This window comes from Podarcis filfolensis, assembly GCF_964270895.1.
Source record: "Podarcis filfolensis genome assembly, chromosome: 17".
Lineage (NCBI taxonomy): Eukaryota > Metazoa > Chordata > Lepidosauria > Squamata > Lacertidae > Podarcis > Podarcis filfolensis.
The window spans coordinates 1310708-1330058 of NC_139621.1; the positions used below are offsets into that span (position 1 = coordinate 1310708).

Genomic DNA, 19351 nt, shown 5'->3' on the forward strand with positions numbered 1-19351 from the left:
CATAACCAGGCTTAAAATGAAATCTTGAGTTTAATACAAACATGTTAAAACCTTCACTTACAATCTTTTAAATCTGAATCATAAGCATTCATTAAACACATTAAGTTAAAGTCTATCTATCTATTAAAAAGAAGATCGGGGGCAGGGAGAGATGTTCACAATTTGAGATATGAACATATTCTAGAGCTCAGGTAGCTGGGGGTTATAAAGCAAAAGTAGAGTTTCACTCACGCGATAAATAGGATGCCTTTTCCTGTTGATTTTAGTCCCTGGCTCCAGGAAGAGGCCCACAATAAAACACAGGGCTTACTGTGCCATTTATCATTCGTAACCTTCAAAGTCAGGTATTTGTAAGTCTCCTAACCCCAACAGCCCAGATGCTGACTTTCTACCCCATGGAGAGGTGCTTCTTAGAAGTTCTGGGCAATGCTGGTGATTTGCAGCAATGGCCTGGATTAAAAACTTAAGAGTGAATCTGGTCCGCTGGCTATCTACCCATCTGACTTCTCCTCTGCAACTGGTTTGCTGGCCCAGAGGGGAAAGAGATGCTCCAAAGTGGATCAAGGGGAGCCTCCCAGTCAGACCACTGGTCCAGCTATCTCCGGATTTCCCCCACTGACCGGCAGCAGCTCTCCAGGGTTTCAGGCAGCCCTACTTGGAAATGCTGGGGTTGAGCCTGTGACCTGGATATGCTCTGCCCCTGAGTCGTGGCCCCTTCCCCAAAGCGCTGAGGTTGCGGCTTGGGGAACCTGCAACCATTTGCCGAAAAGCAACCCCCGCCCTCCATACAGCACTAGGCCGCATCAACCCCCTTCCCTGCTTGAGGGGTCCCTCAGTTCCTTTGGGGCATCAGTATCCACCTACGCTGTTTCCTGGCACCCCAGACTTTAAGCTGACCTCACAGCCACATGCCGAGGAAAGTCAGGAAGCCTGGGAGGAAAATGCTTCATGTCGAATGTGGGCACACAGAGGCAAACCACCATGGGCACAGCTATGGCATTCAATTCCCCCACTGCTTGGGGGTCGCTTTACAAAAGCACTTGGGCACCCTTTGGCACTGGGGGGGGGGGACCGGTGGTCCTCTGAAATTTGTGACTGTGGGCCATGCTGGCTGGGACTGATTGGGAGCCCAAGAGCACCTGGGAGGACCAAGGTACCCACCCCACACACACTTTAGAACCATAGAGTTAGAAGGCGGGACTCAAACCTTCAACCTTGAGATTCAGTCTCATGCTGTACCAGCTGAGCTATCCCAAAATCTGCCCCCACTCCCTACATAGTTTCCTCTGATGACTTTCAGTACCCAGGCAATTCGTTTGCAAGTCAAAGGCAGAGAGAGATCGTTCTCAGGGGCTCCTCTGAAGATATGGCACTCCTGGCTGCCAAAGCTGCAGCGTACCAGAGCTCTAGCCCTGCGCATGCCTGGGAAGCACAAGGCAGTGTCCACGTCACCCCTGCATTTATGGGGCTGATGTGCAGCTTTATGGGTAGATTGCCATGCAGAACAACCATCGCACCCCCATGTCCTTTGCTGCATGTATCTGGGGGTGTGCACACAGGTGAGACAACTGGAAACCATAGGGATGATGTGAGGAAGAGTGTGTCCACCTGAACTGTCAGAAGGGCTGCCATCCCACCTTCCTCTGAGTTCCAGGAGTCCTTGAGATCTAGATACATGCCCCCTTTTGTGTAAAGGAACCTTGACTCTCCACAAGCCAGCAGAACAGCAAGCCTCCTGTGATGCAGCTCAGAAAGGCAGGTTGTGGTTTGGCAGGCCTGGCCAGAGGGAGGAGGACATCATCCAGATAGGGCTTCGCCTTTTTATTACACCAGCTCCAGCTCCTTTTCCACAGACCACCGTCCTTCTTTCACCCCTCCCATGCTTTTCCTCTCCTACTGAAGTTCCCAAGCAAACAAACAAATGACACCTACAACATCCTGGAAACAGGATAAGCCCCATAAAAGAATACACCTGGGGACAATGAAGCCAAAGTCATTGCAGAGCAGGGAGGTTTCAATGTGTTTCCTGCTTTGGCGACCCCCTAGTAGGACTGCAGGCTTTGGAGTGAGAGTGAAATCCAGGTGGACACCCCCAGCCCCAGCGTCTCTCTGCACACAGACCTGGGCGATGCACCCGGATGCCAGGGATGCAGCTGCCCTCTGGGCACTGACGGCTCCTCTGTCCCCCCAGGGAGGGCCGCGAGCTGCACACTGGCCTTGAGGGGGACGTGACCTTTGGTAGCAGTTCCAGTCTCGCCACGTTAGCTGTGGAGCCGCAAGGCAGCGGGGAAAGCGAAGGGAGTCAGCTCTTCGTTGTGACCCACCCGATGGAGGGTGGGCTCAGAGGCACTGCGCTCGATCTTGGGCAAAGAACGTTGGAGCGACTCAATGGAGGCCAAAATCTGGAAGAATGGGAAATGGAGATCAGACCAGAACTGTGCCCCTCCCCACCAGACACTACCTTAGCAAGCCCAGGTTCTGGACTGTGGAGGTTTAGGCCTAAATCAGCAGTGTGGGGAACTGCAGAGTGTCTCCGGGCCCATGCAGGTACTCGACTTTGGCATTTTGTTTTGTTGCAAGCACGTCTCTGGCCCTTATTGCTGCAATGGTGGTCTTCAAAAGCAATGGGGTGTGAGCTGCATCCCTCTGAATGTTTTGGGACTGGCTCCCATCAGCCCCAGTGAACCCGGCCAGTGGTCAGGGATGATGGGGTTGTAGTTCAGCAGCTGCACAGCCAGAGACCTACCAGCCCTGCTTTAAAGTTGTAGGCAACCTCAGATGACACCAACATGGCCACCTCAGGATTTGCTGTGTGTGCTTGTGCTTCAATGCGTAGCTCCTTCCCACTTTTCATAACTAGCCAAAGCAGAATGACATTTGCAAACAAAAGTAGTACACGCAGATCTTAATTTGCCCAATTTGTATAGGAAACATGCCTGCGTTTTGCAGGATTATTATTAAATGCAAACAAACGGAGGCTGTCCAAACTAAAACCTAATGGAAGGAAGGAAGGAAGGAAGGAAGGAAGGAAGGAAGGAAGGAAGGAAGGAAGGAAGGAAGAGGTATGTGTGTCAGGAGCAGGTAAGGGTGCATCTGAGTACATGCAAAGTTCCTTGCCATTTTCCTGGAGGATCCTTACCAGTACCTATATTTCCTGACTTGTGGTTCTAAAGCAGTTTGAACCTTAGGACTCTCTCTTTAAAACCACTATGTGTACATCGTTGTTAAACAGATGTGCTGAGCGCACGCAGCAATTCTATGGGAGCCATAAAACATGGTGACGTTGGCTGAAGAATTAGTTCCTCGGGTTTAATACTTTTAAGTAAAGTTCCTTGAGGTTCTCAGAAGGTGGGATACAAATGTGACGATCTGTCAGTCAGCGCGCACGTCCATGCCTGTATCTGCCTCAGACTCACCTGAGGAAAGAGGGGTCTCTCTTCACGCTTGAATTTAAGGCAGTCGCCCATCAGCCTGCGCATGGCCTTGGGGCAATTGCTGGGCACCTTGCTTAGGTCAGGGGACAGGTACCCCCGGCCAACCATGAATATAATCTGGAAGGAGGGAAATAAACCACCCATTACAAAAAGAAGGGACCCTCTTGGGATACAAGGCCCCCCTTTCCCCCACCTCTTTAAGCCCAGTCAGAACCACCACCAGCTCTGGATAAACCTCTTCCCTTTGGGCGCGTTTGATTGGCCATCCTGAATAAGTAGTGAGACAAACCCGGGGAGAGATTTGGGAGGGTTTCTTGGCCAGCCCCCCAAACACGTCTTCTGTCCTTACCTGGTCCCGGTTGTTGATGTGGCTGTAGGGGAGGGTCCCGGAGAGCAGCTCGTAGAGAACAACTCCATAGGAGTAGACATCTGACTGGAAGCTGTAGGGGTTGGGGTCTTGCATTCGGATCACCTCAGGGGCCTGTGGGAGGCCCAGAGAGGGCAGGCATTAAAGTCTGCTGGGACGGGGTGGGGGGATACTGCTGCTTCGCCCCAACCCCTTTTCTCCTCTGGCTTCACAACTTCCCCCTGCCCCAATTCCAGCCAGAAGCAGCCCCCGCCCTCGGCAAAAGCTCACCATCCAAAGTATGGAGCCACTGGGCTGCTCCACCTGCTGTGAGCTGCTCCAGCGCGTCTTCACGGTGGCAAGGCCAAAGTCACCGATCTTCACGGTCAAGCCTTCATGCAGGAAGATGTCTGAGGGCAATCGGGTGAAGGAGCGTCGCGTGGGATTCTGCCTGGCGGGACCTGCCACTCCATTTGCCCCAGAGCAGGGAGGGCTGAACTATCCTACCCCCAAGCTCCATGCTGAAAACCTCCCTTTTACTAGCGGGGCACCTGCCATTTGGAAACACCCTCCAGCTGTGCAGGTCAAACCAGCACAACCCCCGCTCCCCTGTCCACTGCAACACCCGTCAGGGAGCCCCGTGGGGCAGCCAAACTCCCTGCCACAAAAGGCGAGGTGGAAGGGAAGGATACTGTTGGATTTGAGGTCCCGGTGGATTATGTTCTTAGCATGCAGGTAACTGGGAGAACGAGAGAGAGATGGAGTGAGATAGTTCATCAGCATCCTTGGCTTGCAAGCTCATTCGCAAGGGCACCACACCTGCCTCTCACGTGCCAGCATGCTCAGAGGGAGGGAGAACTGGAGCCATCGAGGGCTGTTCCCAAACAATGTATATTTTTCGTTTCCCGTATCTGGCTGCCCTAGTTCAGAATTCCTAATACCTCTCACTTGCCCGGGGGAGGATGCAGAGCACCGAGTGAGCGAGCAGAGAAATCTGCCTCTGGTACAAAGGTAAAGCCGGCACCCCTTGCTCTGCCAGCTTTTGCCTCTGGCTCCACCCACTGCTGGCATTGCCCCAGAGGTTGCCAGAGGGGCTGGTAAAAGTTCCCTGGCTGTAGACCCCTCTTGCAGCTCAAATCCCGCATCAGGGCAAGGGTGCCTCTAGCCCAGATACCATCCAGGGCATGAAGGCAGCAGCCCTCTCTGCTGTACTCCAGAAGCCACCCTGCCTCTGACTCGGGAGCTTCCCTCGAGAGCCCCGGCCTCCACACTCACGCCATGCCCTGGGCCGTCTGCCGGGCCACGTCAATGCGCTGCACCATCTCCAGGGGGGTTTCTTGCACATGCAGGTGCTGGTACAGGCTGCTGCCTTCGCACCACTGGGTGATGATGGCAAAGCTGGGGCGGGTCATGAAGCCCATGAAGAGCAGGATGTTCACGTGGCGCGTCTTCCTGCAAGGAGAGGCCGGCGTCAGAGGCCTCCTGGCCAGCATCACCTTCCCCTCCCCACAGGTCCCTGCTTACCTGAGCACCTGCATCTCGTTCTTGAAGGCCTGCACCTGCTCGCTGGTGGGGTTGGTGACCTTCAGGATCTTGACCGCCACATCCCCGTACCAGCGGCCCCGGAAGACAGTGCCAAATGACCCAGCGCCTATGCGCTTCAGCATTGTCACCTCGGTATGGCAGACTTCCCAGTAATAGCTGGAGTCCCGGTAGCCCAGGGATTTCTGCAGGGAGCCAAAGGCAGGCCAGGGACAGGGAGAAAGAGGGTCAAGCCCTTCCACAAGGAGGCCCTGCCCCCCTGAGCCCCCTGACACACCAAAACCTCTCTGCCCCCACACGTTTCCTGACAGCAGTGGTTCCCAAACTGTTTTCCCTCGGGCACACTTTCAGAATAAACATTTGCTCACCCCACACTGATTTTTTTTTTATTGGTTAGAAATACACGGGGAAACAAAAAGAAGCAACTCCTTGCACTGCTTCATTTATAACACAGAATAGAACTACTCGGGGCATCCAGGAAGTATAAAGCAGTGCAGTTACAGAAGAACATGAATCCTTCCAAAAATATAGTTATAAATATGCCTCTTCTTAAGTATATACACAAATTCAGTGAGAGCTGTGAGCTTGCTTTTGCCAGGGAGTCTCATTTATAGTAGGTCTAATTTAAAACAAACTAACCCTCATCTCCTCATCAACCCAAGGAAGCCCTTCTCTGTTCTCATCTCTCATATTTGTCAGAGTTGAAAATCCCTGTTCACAACAATACGTTATGGAGAAGTGCGGAAGACGAGCCAATGCTCTTGAAGAGAGGCGGGGGTGCTGTTTCTGGCTGTAAGGCCCCCAAAATATATTTTGATACTATATACTACACTGAAATGTTTAAATGCTTCTTTGAGTGTCCTTGAATCTTCCCTCCACCCTCGGCCCCCTCTCCTGCCACACCAGGGGGGCGCACCAGACCCTCGGAGAGCCACTGATCTGGGGTCACCTTCCGCCATGGCAACGAAGATCTTGCCCCACAATAAGAACATTTGGTAGCCCTTTGAAGTGCCCACGGCACATCTGTTAGCCCCACGTCAAAGTGCCACCCCCCCCCACTCACAGGTTTCTTCTTGTCTTCGACAGGGGCCTTGCGCTCCCTGGGGGACTCGCCAGGGGACTTGGGGTGGGGGGAGCGTCGGCCAGACGAAACAGCAGCCATGCTGGAAACGGGGGGAGCCGGCGGAGTGCAAGGAGGCGGCTCAAGCGCACCTGGGCCTGTGGCGAGAAGGAGGGTGGGCTTACTGCAGGCTGCTCCCTCACAAGCAGGCGGACAGGAGACCATTTCCTTACAAAGTGCTTGGGGGCTTCCAAATGCAGGTAGGTAAAACAAAATGCGGTGTGTGGAGAGAGGGAGGGCAGATTGGAGGGTCACCAAGGAAACGGACTGACAAAAGGAAGAGGCCTCTTCACGGGGTGCACAGGCAACTTATATAGAATCTGCTGCCGCTGGACGTGGCGGCGGCCACGGGCTTCGCCTTTCCCAGCAGGGTGCCTCACCTTCCCTATGTGGCAGGACTACAATTCCCATCAGCTGCAGCCAGAACACCCGGCAGTCAGGGATGGTGGGAGTCCAGCAACATCTGAGGGAGCCCCGGTTCCCCCGCCCATGGATCTGTGGGGCGGGAACTTAGCATGGCAGTGGGGGCCCAATCTCTCTGGAACCGAGTCAGGCCAGTCGGTCATCTTGGCCAGGCCTGCCTCCTCTGACAGGCAGCATCTCCGGCAGGAGGGGGCCTTTCCTGTCCCCCAGTCAGGATCCTCTAGCACTGGTCCATCACCCCTGTGCTAGTCCTAGCTGGTACCTCCCCCCATGGCGCCCCCATCAGCGCTGCCCTGGGAGATCTCTGTCCCGGCTCCCTCTCCTCCTCCTCCGGGCTGCCCCTGCCCCCTCCCACCAACCTTGCCCATTCCCAGCAGACACTCACCCTCTGTGTTGTGATTCCTGCTTAGGAGCTGGAAGAGAAAAGGCAGAAGATGAACAGCTCTGCAGGCAGGCATCTCTGGAGACGAAAGCGTTGGGGCAGAGAGAGGGGTCTGCCAGCCCCTTCCCTTTCTCCGGGGGGATTTGGGGGCAGCTCTCAACTTTTTCAGAGTGCTCACATGACTGAATGCTTTTCCACACAAATCCTTCTGCTGCCCCATCCATTCACAGATAAAACCAGCACCTCAGAGAGGTGTTCTAGCCTGGCTTCCCCCCGGCACACTAGTTTTCTCTGTGCAGGGATTCATTCATTCGTTTGTTTGTTTGTTTGCATGGAGAAGCATTCCATCAGACCTGGTGTCTGAAATGGTACACAGAATCATAGAATTGTAGAGTTGGAAGGGACCCCGAGGGTCATCTAGTCCAACCCACTCCAATGCAGATTTAGCACCTCTGTAAGAACTAGCCCACCATCAACGACCAACCCATCAGTATTATTCCAGGCTGGGACAGAATCTTCCCCTAGGTTACATTTGCTCCTGACCTGGGAGACTCTCTCTCTCACACACAAAACCTCAGATCACTTATGGCATTTCTCCTCTGTGTATTTAAAGACTGCTCTAAATCCAGTTTAAGGGCCACACTTCTCAGAGAACCCTGGGAAGTGTAGCTCTGTTGCTTTGTGGGCACTGCTGTGCATACGGCTGGGGCCACATCTGTGAATGCCAGCGGGGAGAGTCCTGGTTATTATTTATTAAATTCCTATACTGCCCTTCGTCTGAGGGTCACAGGGTGGTTTACAACATAAAAGCACTAAAACGCCTCACATAGTAACAAACAAAAGCAACAGAATGGTAGACTTGGAAGGGGGGGGGGGCATCTAGTCCAACCCTCTGCAATGCAGGAATCTTTTGCCCAACGTGGGGCTCAAACCCACGACCCTGACATTAGAGTCTCCCGCTTAATGCCTGAGCCACCCCAGATGCAAAAGTGGAGCAAAAGGCCAACACCTGGAGTGTGACGGGTCCCGCCCCCCAAGGTCAAATATGTGCTCTACCAATGAGCCAGGACAGAAACTCCTCCCCCCACAACAAAGTGCCTCACCTCAAGCATGCCGCTGTCCACGGGGCTGGTGGTACTGACCATGTGGACATTTGGGGTGGAGGTTGAGCGGTGCCGTTGGAGCTGCTGCCCACCCCCGTGGAGGCTGAGGAAGCCGAAGGCATCTGGGCTGAAGGGGGGCGGCTTTCTTGGGCTGCAAGAGAAGAGGAGGAGGAGGAAGGGATGACATGGCATCCAAGCTGGGGGGGGGGCACACTAACCCTCCAGCAGTTCAGGCGCACAGAGGATAATCAGGTCTAATAGCAGATTGATACTTAAAAAGAAGGCGAAGTGACTTTTCCTTGAGTTTATCAAGTCATTGCTTGATAGTTATGCCCTGGACATGGTGGCTACAGCTGCTCTCTTCTCAGAGTGTGGGTATGCTTTTCTATACTTAAGGACTAGTCCCCCATACTTAAGGACTAGAAACTTATCTCCCCTGCTTTTTAAAACAAAAATCAAGCTTTCCTTGAAGAGCAAAGAAAACTGCCTTATATAGTCAGACCACAGAGTCCATCTAGCCAACAAAGACTACCCAGGTTTTCTGAAGGCTCTCTTTTCTAGTCCTTCCTGGGGATGCCTGGAATTGAATCTAGAACCTTTGACATGCAGAACATGAACTACAGCACTAGGAGGACACAACAACCTGGGTGTGTGATAGCTTAATGCTTCCAGTTCAAATGTCTCCTGCACAATAATGCAACAGGGATGGTCTTGCATCATATGCACTGTGAGTGGCAGATTTAGCCTGGTGCCCGACTCTGCTCCTCCGTGGGTCCATGTTGCTGCTGGCAGCTATTTCTAGATCACGATCCCTTGCACAGCTGGGGAGCGAGCAAGGCTCTTACCCAACAGCTTGAGGGGTCTCTGGTTCGTGACTCGGCTGCACTGGGGTAGTCGGGACACTGTCCTGCCAGAATGGAGGGTGCTGCCCCGGATCATGGCTGTAAACCCTACATGAAAAGGAGAAACGGATTGTTGAGACTGGATACAAGGGGAACAGGGACTGAAGCAGGTGCTCCAACCAGGGGGAGGGGGTTGTGGGGAAAGGGGATACTCACGGCTTATGCGAAGTGGCCAGGTCCAAGCAGACCGTGGGCACTCGGCTGCTGCAGTGCTCGTGGAACTTGTAGCCACAAGTCTGGCAGCGGAAGCCATGGAAGAGGAACTTAAGGCAGAAATCACAGAAGACCAAATTGAAGTAGGTCTTCCGCACCTGTCCAGAAGAAAGAAGGTCCAGGTCAGAGGAAGGGGAGGAGAAGCGCAAGGGGAGTTGGGGACGGAGCGTTCCCAATATGCCTGTGTGTCTGTCAACACGCTGCGTGGACACCCAGCAAGGCTGGGCAAAGGAGCCCAAGTCGCCTGCATGCAGAAAACACGCCCCTTTGGTGTAACAAGTGTGGCCTTTGCTCCAGGGGGGACAGTTCTGCTGTGCGATTCCAATGCACAGGCAGGGCAGCCTCTGGGTCTAGTGCATTCCTGTAGGACAACGTTCCCCATTCGGGTGCCCACTGGGGTGTTTTGGACTACAACTCCCAGCGTCCCTCACCGGTGAGCATGCTGGCTGAGGGCTGGGGGGGGGGGCCTTGCAGCCCAGAAAATCTTTGAGGGCACCAGGCTGGGGGAAGCGGCCGCGTGATGCTCTGGAGTGGGGAAGGGGCAGCTGGGTGTCCACAGGGCTTGGGGTGTGTCTGTGTTTGTGTGTGCTGGCAAGGAAACGTGCTGCTGGAGGGCCTCCTGTGACTCACAAAGTTGTGCATAGTAAGCGGCAGGTCCTCCAAGACTTCCACAGAGAGCTCGGCCCCCTCCAGGTTGACCAGGTCCGTCTCCCAATCTGTGATGGTCTTTCGCCTACAGAGAGAATCAACGCATATGCAGCTGTGACCCAAAGCCCGCCACCTACTGCAGCTCCTCCCTAGAGACAGCCACAATGCTGCTGTAGAGCTGATCAACTGCATGGGGGGGGGACAAACCCCATGAAATTTTTCCCCACTCTGGTGAGTTCCAAGTCGACTGCTAATGCTAACCACCACACGCACACCAGGTTAATATACTGCAACACCTAACATAATGCAACGCTGTAAGAAGCAAGAAATCAACCATTTTCCATAGTGGGGAAGATGGACACAAAGGTGATGGTCTCGGACCATCCCATTCCCTCGTTCCTGAGGGAGTCCTTGCACTAAGACAGCAATCTCTCCGCCTCTGCTCTGCACTGGGCTTGGGGCAATGAAGCATCCACCACTGGTGGGCAGAGCTGGGAACGAACATTTAAAAATATTCCAACAGCTCAGGCAACAAAACCTTCAGCATGTTTAGAGCCAGATTCTGTGTGGAAAGGGGAAGCTGTCAAATCAGCTGGGATTGAAACTTTGCATGGACCCTAGAAGACACTGGTGTAGCTTTTGGGGGCAGGCTGAGGAAGGGGACGGTGCAGAAGGGTACGTGAATAGGCATTCCTCTGGGCTTGAAAAGCCACAGTCCATTTCAAATTGGATTCCAACCCACAGGAAATGGTGCTCACCTTCTGCCCCACCTGAGAGCTCTCCTTTGCCAGTCCACCCACTCCCTTCACAGGTGAAAAAGGCAACCCACAAACCTGTAGCACTGCTAAGGGTGGGAATGAGTCTGGCATGCTACCACTAAGGCAGCAGGCTGTCCCACCTGAGCTCTGCAAGCATCCTGTGCAGGAACTCGCAGAACCCCTTCTGGTCTAAAGCCTTTTCTGGAAAGGGTTGCTTGCTCATCTTTTCAGAGCAGATGGAGAGAGGAGACAGGGAATTGGGCAAGGGAGCTTTGGCGGACACAAGGGCCTTCGAGCTCTGACTGGGTGGGCGTGGCCTATCCCAGCCCTGCCACCACTTCCTCTGTGGCTGCAGCCCCACCAGTGTGTGTGTCTGCGGAGACCTGGAAAGCCTTTGCAAGTTCATGTGTAAACTCCAACTGTGTAAAACATTTTGATTGGAAAAAAAGATCAAAAGGTACAGCACATCATTAAAAAACAAAACAAAGCTAAGTAACTGCGTCCAGACCCCTGTCCAGCTGGATGGGCTTCCTGGCAGGTTTGCAGGAGATGCACACGGCAGAACTCCTAATGCTGCCTCCCTCAACCTGGGATGCTCTTCCATACGCTTTGGACAACAACGCCCACCAGCCACAGCCATTATAGCTGTGTTGATCATAGCTGGGCCTGATGGGACTTGTAGTCCAAAGCATCAGGAAGGGGGGCACGCCAGGTTGGGGAAGACTAGACCTCCGGGGTCATCTAGTCCAGCCTCTTGTTTTCGAAAAGGGCCAGGGTGATGCTTCTGAGATTCTGCCACAAGGGCGTGAAGGCAACAGCCTTCCCTGCTGCTGACCTTGATCTACACTGGCCTCCAGAGATGGACTGCTTTGGATGATGGACTAGATGCATGTAAAACTCTTCAGATCTGGACACCCATAATGCCGAATTTCTGCGTGTGGATAAGGCAGGCCTTGGGTACAGTGTGCTACATTTTGTTTGCTTTTTCCTATACCCAGTCAGGTTGAGGACCCTCAGCTCCCTGCCTGCCTTCCCTTGCTTCCCCGGCCAACCTCAGCAGCCACCTCCTCTCCCTGACGGGAGCCACTCACCCATCGCTCTTTTTCCTGTAGACCACACAGCAGTCCTGGTTGAGCCCACGGACCTTCAGGGCCTTGTCTAGGGAGCTGTAGACAGTTGTACCCGGCCGGACAGTCACCTGAGAGGAAGGAGGGAAGCAACTGGTGTGTGCAAGACAGGATATAGACAGTTGGGTGAACAGGGAGATGGTACTGAACTGACCTTACAGACACTGTTCTCAACATGCAGCTTTGAACTCCACTCTGTCTCTGCCTTCCTCCCATTAGTCTGAAGAAGGCCCAATATGGACCAGTATAGAATAGAATAGATTGCCAGGACTTAGAGCAATCTGGTTAGTATCGGGGCAAGAAGCCTTTGGTTCTGGGTGCCACTGGCCCCATGTGGCAAGCTGCAAGATGCAGCTTTGAGCATCTTCCTGGGGCAAGAACCCTCAGGCCCTGGACTGGCCACTGGGCTCTCCTGGAAAGAAGGCCTGTCATTAGGCTTCCTGGGGTCTTGGCTGAGCAACACAATTTTTCTGGCTCTGATCCTTGGTTTGGCGCCTGCCTACTTGCTTTGAGACTTACTACATGGCAACAGGTCAATTAGGATCCGTGATAACTGGTTTCAACAAATCCTCCGCCCCTGAACCAACTCTAAATCCTCCTCTGCGACTTTTATTATCAAACATGAGCCATATCTGATGCGCTGCTATATATCATCTCAGCATTTGTTTTCAATTTTCTGTACTGTTTGACAGCTGACACAGAATGATATTCTTTTGAAAGATGACAAGAAATAGTTTTTAGAATGCAAGAACACTTGTTGGAATTTCTGATAGTCTTTGACAGATGTTCCATCTTTGGTTAAAATCCAGTCATGGCGGCCTCTGAGGCCTAGGCCCAAAAAGTTTTGGGCTCTACCACCTCACAGAATTACAACTCTTAGCAACTTTCAGCAAACTAAAGTACCCATAACTCTTGGGGGGTGGGATGTGCTTTAAAAATATAGTGTGCACACATATTCAGCTAAGTCCTACTCCAAGGAACCCCACTGAAATTAGTGAGCCTAGAGTAGCAGCCATGTCCATTAACTTCAGTGGGTCTGCTTTGAGTAAGATTAGCGTTGTATACCCTTCTATGATATGATAGTCCAGTTAGGAACTCTTCAGGATATCTGAACTCACTACATGGTCAGTCCCAGCCTCAGTTCTCCCACCTATAAAATGGGAATAAAAAAACTCAACTTGGAGATTTATTAAAGAACCCTAATTACATCTATTTTAAATGAATAAATAAATAAATAAATAAAATCCCACTTTTCAATACAGATGTTCCAAGGCAGTAGTCCTCAACCCTTCCAAACCCAAGATTATGTATTTAGTATGAATATTTATACTCTGCCTTTATAGTTCAAAACTGAACTCCTCAAGCACATTAAAAACCAACACCAGAATGCAATGAAAATACAGCAAAAGCAGATGATTAACAAACAAAATCACAACAAACCAGCAAAATTTACCTGGAAACCCAACCTGCAAACAACGGGACCTACTTTTATTTATCTTTTTTTTTTACCATGCATGTCTTCCTTCCTCACTTTCATGCCTTCTCTTTGTTTTTCTGTTCCTCCCCCTTTCTGCTCTTTTCCTGCTCTCTCTCTCTCTCTACCTCCATCTCTTTCCTTCTCTTAAAAAAAGTAAGCAAACATGAAAAGAATGGCGATTCTGTTGCCCTAAACTGTGGCGCACTTTAGGTCAGTGCTTGACCCAGTTTTGGGTTGTGATCCAGCAACGGAAGATGGCTGCCCTAAAGCAAGAATGGGGCCTGGGAAACCTGTGCTCCTCTTGCTGGACTCATCCTCATCCCTGCTGGGGGTCCAACAACACCTGCAGGACCACAGGTTCGCCTACCCGCTGCCTCGCCAGACGCTCTCTGAATAGCTATGATCACACACAGCCTCTCATGGCCAGAAAGTCTCACTCACCACTGTGCGCTGTTGATTGGGGAGGTCCACCTTGATGGTGCTCCGAGCTTCGGCCATGGCTCTGCCGCCGAGCCTTTTCCTGCGAGAGGCAAGCATCGTCGTCATGCTGTGGGAGAGAGGCAGGAGGTCTCCCCTCCCACCCCCACCTGAAGGGCCGGGGTCTGGAGAGGAGGAGGAGGAGAAGCCATTCGTGAGTGTGCCGCAGGAGGAGTTCTGACTGCGCCTCATCCAGGGGCCTGCAAGGAGGAAGATACCAGAGGCAAACGAAAGGGGTGACCTCCAGGTCCCTGTCACAGTATGCATGCTTTTTAGCAACAAATATAAAAGAACAGACAGAAGTGCACACCCACAGAATTTTCATATGGAGCACAATCTGCTACGCAGCACATGAAGCTGGCGCCCACAGGCTCCCAGATTTAGCTTTCAAACAAACAGCAGTTTCCTAACCCCTCATGATTGTCTGACGCAATCTCCTGGAAAAGCATATCGCTGGCAGCAGGTAACAAGCTCACTGTGATCATTTTATATGTTAACTTGTTTTGAAACAAGACTTCCTTTATGTCAAAGAACCCCCCCCCCACTGCTTTTGGGGGTCATCCCTTGCATGACTGTTGTTGTGGAGCGTGTGTTCACACAGTGCTGAGCTAGTCAGGAAGACAACACTTTGGTTGCACCCCGACGAGTCATGTTAACAGAGGACATTTTCTTATTGTGTTCCCAGCTTAAGAGAAGCACATTCTCTTTTGGTATAGAGGAAAGTAACTGTATTCTGAATTGAAGTGTAAGCAGCCCCAGGGTGGCAGAGTATAAGCAAATACCTGATCTTCTCACAGCACCAAGTTTCACCAAAGAAATGTGTTGGACATAAATGTTTTCGTGCTTGAAAACACACATATAAATGTTGTTCCTATAATGCATTTTCTGCTCCTGTGCTGCATAGTACATTTTGCTGAGCATGCCAGTGCCATTTACCATAGAGAGGTAGACTCATGCAAACCCCACAACAGCCAATTTTGTTTTGCTAAAAAAGCATTGGAAGATTGCAACTTTGGGAATGGCAGGGATCTGAGAAGGCTCAGCCTCCGTTATCCTGAAATTTCACCATCTAATTTCACAATCCCCATCTGCTATGCATTTGGCTTCACCACAAAAGACTTCCCTCACCCCTTGCAGCACAAGCCAATCCTGTGAGTTTCTAAGCATCCTTAACCCTGCCTTGGTTCTAAAGCCAAACAGCCATATTTGCTTCCAAGCCACCCCAACCTCCCAGCTAAGCAAAACTTTCCCATGAGCCCACCACCTCCACCCTCCCAAGGTAGGTGTCAGGGGAAACTGGAAGGGCCAAAATTCCCCACTCCTGTTCTAAAGAGAAGTTTCTGTCACATAAAATCACCTAACCATTATTTAATTACATGATGCTCTTTTGCTCAAAGGCCTGTGGGGGCCATAGAATTGTAGAGTTGGAAGGGTTCCTGAGGGTCATCTAGTCCAACCCCTGCAATGCAGGAATCTCAGCTAAAGCATCCCACCACTGCTTAAAAACCTCCAAGGAAGGAGAGTCCCCACCCTCCCAAAGGAGACCATTCCACTGTCAAACAGCCCTTACAGCCAAAAAGTTCTTCCGGATGTTTAGTCGGAATCTCCTTTCTTGCAACTTGAAGCCATTCGAGTTCTATGCTCCAGAGCAGGAGAAAACAAGCCTGTTCCATCCTCCATGTGACAGCCCTTAAGATATTTGAAGATGGCTATCATATCTCCTCTCAGTCTCCTCTTCTCCAGGCTAAACATACCCAGCTCCTTCAACCATTCCTCATAAGGCTTGGGTTTTTTTCATCCTTGATCATCTTGGTTGCCCTCCTCTGCACATGTTCCAGCTTGTCAACAACCTTCTTAAATTGTGCTGCCCAGAATTGGACACAATATTCCAGGTGTGGTCTGACGAAGGCAGAATAGAGTGGTACTATTACTTCCCTTGATCTGGACACTAGCCTTCTGTTGATGCAGCCTAAAATAGTATTAGCCTTTTTTGCTGCTGCATCACCCTGTTGACTCATGTTAAGCATGTGGTCTACTAGGACCCCCAGATCCTTTTCACATGTACTGCTAGTAAGCCAGGTTTCCCCCATCCTATATTTGTGCATCTGGTTCTTCCTGCCTAAGTGAAGGACCTGACATTTGTACCTACTGAAACTCATTTTGTTAGCTTGCGCCCAAATCTCCCATCTGTTAAGGTGATTTTGAACTCCAATTCTGTCTTCTGCGGCATTAGCTACCCCTCGCAAGCTTACCCTTCCTTTGACCAAGTCATTCGCAGCTTTTCATGAACCCCATGCACGCAGCCATTCACCGTGAAGGGCCTGAAGATGCTGAATGCTACCAGCAAAGTGAGGAGAAAAACTGAAGGCAAGTGACAGCAAACAAGCTTTTCCTTCTTTTTGTGCAATAATGTTTGAGCAGGAATAGTACCCTGGAGCAGCGAGAACTTGACATTTGAGCAGCTGTACCCTGGATAATTTCATCTGCTCAGTTCCAGTTTTGGGGGGCGGTGGAGAGAGAACAAACATTGGGGCTTCCTGGAGTTGCCAGTATCAGCTTGTTTCAGGTCCACCCTCAGGGAGTCTTGGTGGCTGCAAGCTCCACTCTGCAGCTACACCGTCATTACAGCTCCGGCAACAGCTGGCTACCTTTCATCAGAATAAAGGGGTGTCCCCGACCCTCCCCACTTGGCTGTCAAACTGTTCTCTGATAGACCTCAGAGGCTAGTGTGGGAGGCTTGTTCACAAGGAGTGTGTTCTTTTGAAAGAAATAAATTAGCACTTCCATCACTCAGGCGCCAATTAATCACAGGCATTAGGCGCATCATGCTGCTACTGTCCCAATATTGAAACAGAAAACACACGACACAGGTTTGCAGCTGGGAACTGGGATTATTACAAGACTTGTGAAGTGAGGATGTAGCAGCTAAAATGAAGCTGGCTCTGGGATCCCTTGACCTTGAAATACAACTTCTTTCAGAGTAGGCTAGAGGACACCTGCAGATCTTGAATTTATCTGAATGAATTTATTTATTATCAAACCTCAATTTATTTATCATGAAATTCTGCAAAAGCTTGCAGGAATAAGACTGTCACTGCCTGACTAAAAGTGAAACTGGCAAGAGGCTGCTTACTTCTATAACTTGCTTTTGAAGTTTTATCGAAACCTTGGAAGCCACTGCTCAAAACGCTGCATCTCATGAATGCACCTGCTGCATTGCTGACACCCCACACACACACACCAAAGCTGCAACACAACTGCTGAGTGTGTCTAAGATGCAACTGCCTCTTTATACAGGGGTCTCTTGTCTAACACCAAAAATGCCACTGCTTTTGGAACAAGGGCAATTGCTATATTGGGATCTCTAATTTGAAGAGGAAACGCCAGCTGATTTTAGGGCAAGGACTGTGAAGAAAGAAAATATCTCTTGCAGGCAACTGTCAGTCTTGATCCTGTAGTCCGCGGGCAGCCAATATGTTGCCTCCCAGAGAGGAGGACTACAGCTGCCAATTGTCCTGACCACTGGCTACGCTGGTTGGGGCTGATGGGAGTTGGAGTCTGACAATATCTGGAAAGCATCCCCCCCCCCGCACACTTTCTGCATGAAATGCAGCTGCGTCCACATGCAGAGTGGGTGGCGGCCTGGCGGTGAGAGGGACCCAGGCCCAGGCCACCAGCATTCATCCCAGCGGAGGCAGAGGTCGACGTGGGCCTAAACCCAGCCAGGGAAAGGTAGGAGCCGAGGCTAAGGGGGCAGGATCCACAGGGCCCCCAGGGAGATCTCTGGTCTCTGCTTGTTCCCGCTGCCGATCTCCGCTCAGCCCTTCCTCCCTTGGCCATTTTGTGGCTGCCCTTGGAGGAGAGGCGGCTCCAGCCCCGCCAAGCCCCAGGCCAGCCGGCCAGCCGGGCAGCATTCCGGGCCACGGGGAGGCGGCGCCACCGCACCGAGGGCCCCCCATTCACCTGCCCCGACGCCGCCCTCCGAAGGGGAAAGGGGCCCGCGCGCGCCTCCCGCGGATTCCCACGACTCCCCGGAACACGGGTGTGCGCCTGTCCTGGGAACCCAGGCCCCGCGCAGCGCTCCCGCCCCGCCGCCCCGCCGCCCGAACCCCGGGCGAGGAAGGGAACTTCCTACCTGCCGCCGCGAAGCCGCCGCCGCCGCCGCCGCCATCTTGTCCGAGCCTCCGAGGTGGGCGGGGCCCGGGCGCTGACGTCGCAAGCAGAGGAGGGAGCTCCCTGGGGGCGGGGCGGGGAAGGGCGCTTAACTCCTCCTTCGCCGGAAGGGTGTGGGGTGGAAGGGACCCCCGAGGGTCATCCAGTCCCTCCGCAGCCTCCTCTTCTCCCAAAGAAGGCAGCGGAGTTTTAGGACCAGAGTCTTCCTTCTCCAAGATGGGCTCCCTTCCCGGGCAGACGAGCCCCATCTAATAATTGATGAAGATGACTGCCAGTGCCATCTAATAATTGATGAAGTCTATCAGTTGATGAAGATGATCATCCAAATGTCATAGACCAAATGGAGCAAATAGCACGCAGACCTAGTGGTGGGAGGAAAAAATCCTTAAATAAGAGACACGGGGGAATGATTAATGGACTTCAATGTCTGTACACTAATGCGCAAAGCATGGGAAATAAACAAGATGAGCTTGAGCTCTTGGTACAGCAAACTAAATATGACATAATAGGCATCACTGAAACCTGGTGGGATAAGTCCCACGATTGGAATGTAATAATGGAGGGATACAATCTATTTCAGAGAAACAGACCAGACAAGAAAGGAGGAGGAGTGGCGTTATATGTCAGGGATGTGTATACCTGTGAAGAGATCCAAGATTTAGAACCTCAAAGCCAAAGTGAGAGCATTTGGGTCAAAATTAAGGGAGAGAAGAATACAGTGACCTCATTGTGGGAGTTTACTATAGATCCCCAAGCCAAACGGAGGACATAGATGATGCCTTCCTGGAACAGATGGCCAAGCATGCAAAAGGAAGGGAGATAGTAGTAATGGGGGACTTCAATTACCCGGATATTTGTTGGATGTCAAACTCAGCCAAGAGCATAAGGTCAAACAGATTCCTCACTGGCCTTGCAGACAACTTCATTGTCCAGAAAGTGGGAGAAGCAACAAGAGGAACAGCCATTTTAGATCTGGTCCTAACCAATGTTGATGACCTGGTTAGTGGGGTAGAAGTGGAAGGATCATTAGGCGCGAGTGATCATGCTCTTCTGAAGTTTACTATACAGCGGAAAGGAGCAGCCAAGCATACTAGGACTCAATTTCTTGACTTTAAGAAAGCCGACTTCATAAAACTTAGGGAAGTGCTGGGTGAGATCCCATGGACAGTAATACTAAAAGGAAAGGGAGTTCATGATGGCTGGGAGTTTGTTAAGAGGGAGATAGT

General features: G+C 51.7%; 1 protein-coding gene across 2 annotated transcripts; it reads right to left on the minus strand.

The window, feature by feature from the left end:
• Positions 1-11: 11 nt before the first annotated feature.
• Positions 12-18133, minus strand: ARAF (A-Raf proto-oncogene, serine/threonine kinase). 2 transcript variants are annotated; one of them, XM_083592186.1, is made up of 16 exons: positions 18088-18133; positions 13917-14152; positions 11963-12069; positions 10096-10198; positions 9409-9563; positions 9196-9300; positions 8351-8501; positions 7251-7278; positions 6386-6540; positions 5305-5507; positions 5056-5232; positions 4473-4519; positions 4072-4190; positions 3784-3915; positions 3417-3551; positions 12-2402 (listed from the first exon to the last, which is right to left on the minus strand). In XM_083592186.1, exons 2-16 carry the CDS (start codon positions 14142-14144, stop codon positions 2262-2264), a joined length of 1986 nt encoding a protein of 661 aa, XP_083448312.1. In that variant the 5' UTR covers positions 14145-14152; positions 18088-18133; the 3' UTR covers positions 12-2261. The 2 variants fall into 2 exon arrangements, with proteins under 2 accessions (XP_083448312.1, XP_083448311.1); XM_083592185.1 differs by lacking the exon at positions 18088-18133 and having other exon boundaries at positions 13917-14498.
• Between the last annotated feature and the right edge of the window lie 1218 nt (positions 18134-19351).

What these genes read in the sequence shown, in the direction of transcription:
- ARAF (XM_083592185.1), bottom strand. Translation starts at nt 14,219, where the DNA reads ATGCATACTGTGACAGGGACCTGGAGGTCACCCCTTTCGTTTGCCTCT. An exon ending in TACAGGAAAAAGAGCGATGG is followed by an intron (nt 10,199 to 11,962) that starts GTGAGTGGCTCC and finishes TTCTCTCTGTAG; the next exon opens with GCGAAAGACCATCACAGATT. An exon ending in GTGGCTCCATACTTTGGATG is followed by an intron (nt 3,916 to 4,071) that starts GTGAGCTTTTGC and finishes GGCCTCCCACAG; the next exon opens with GCCCCTGAGGTGATCCGAAT.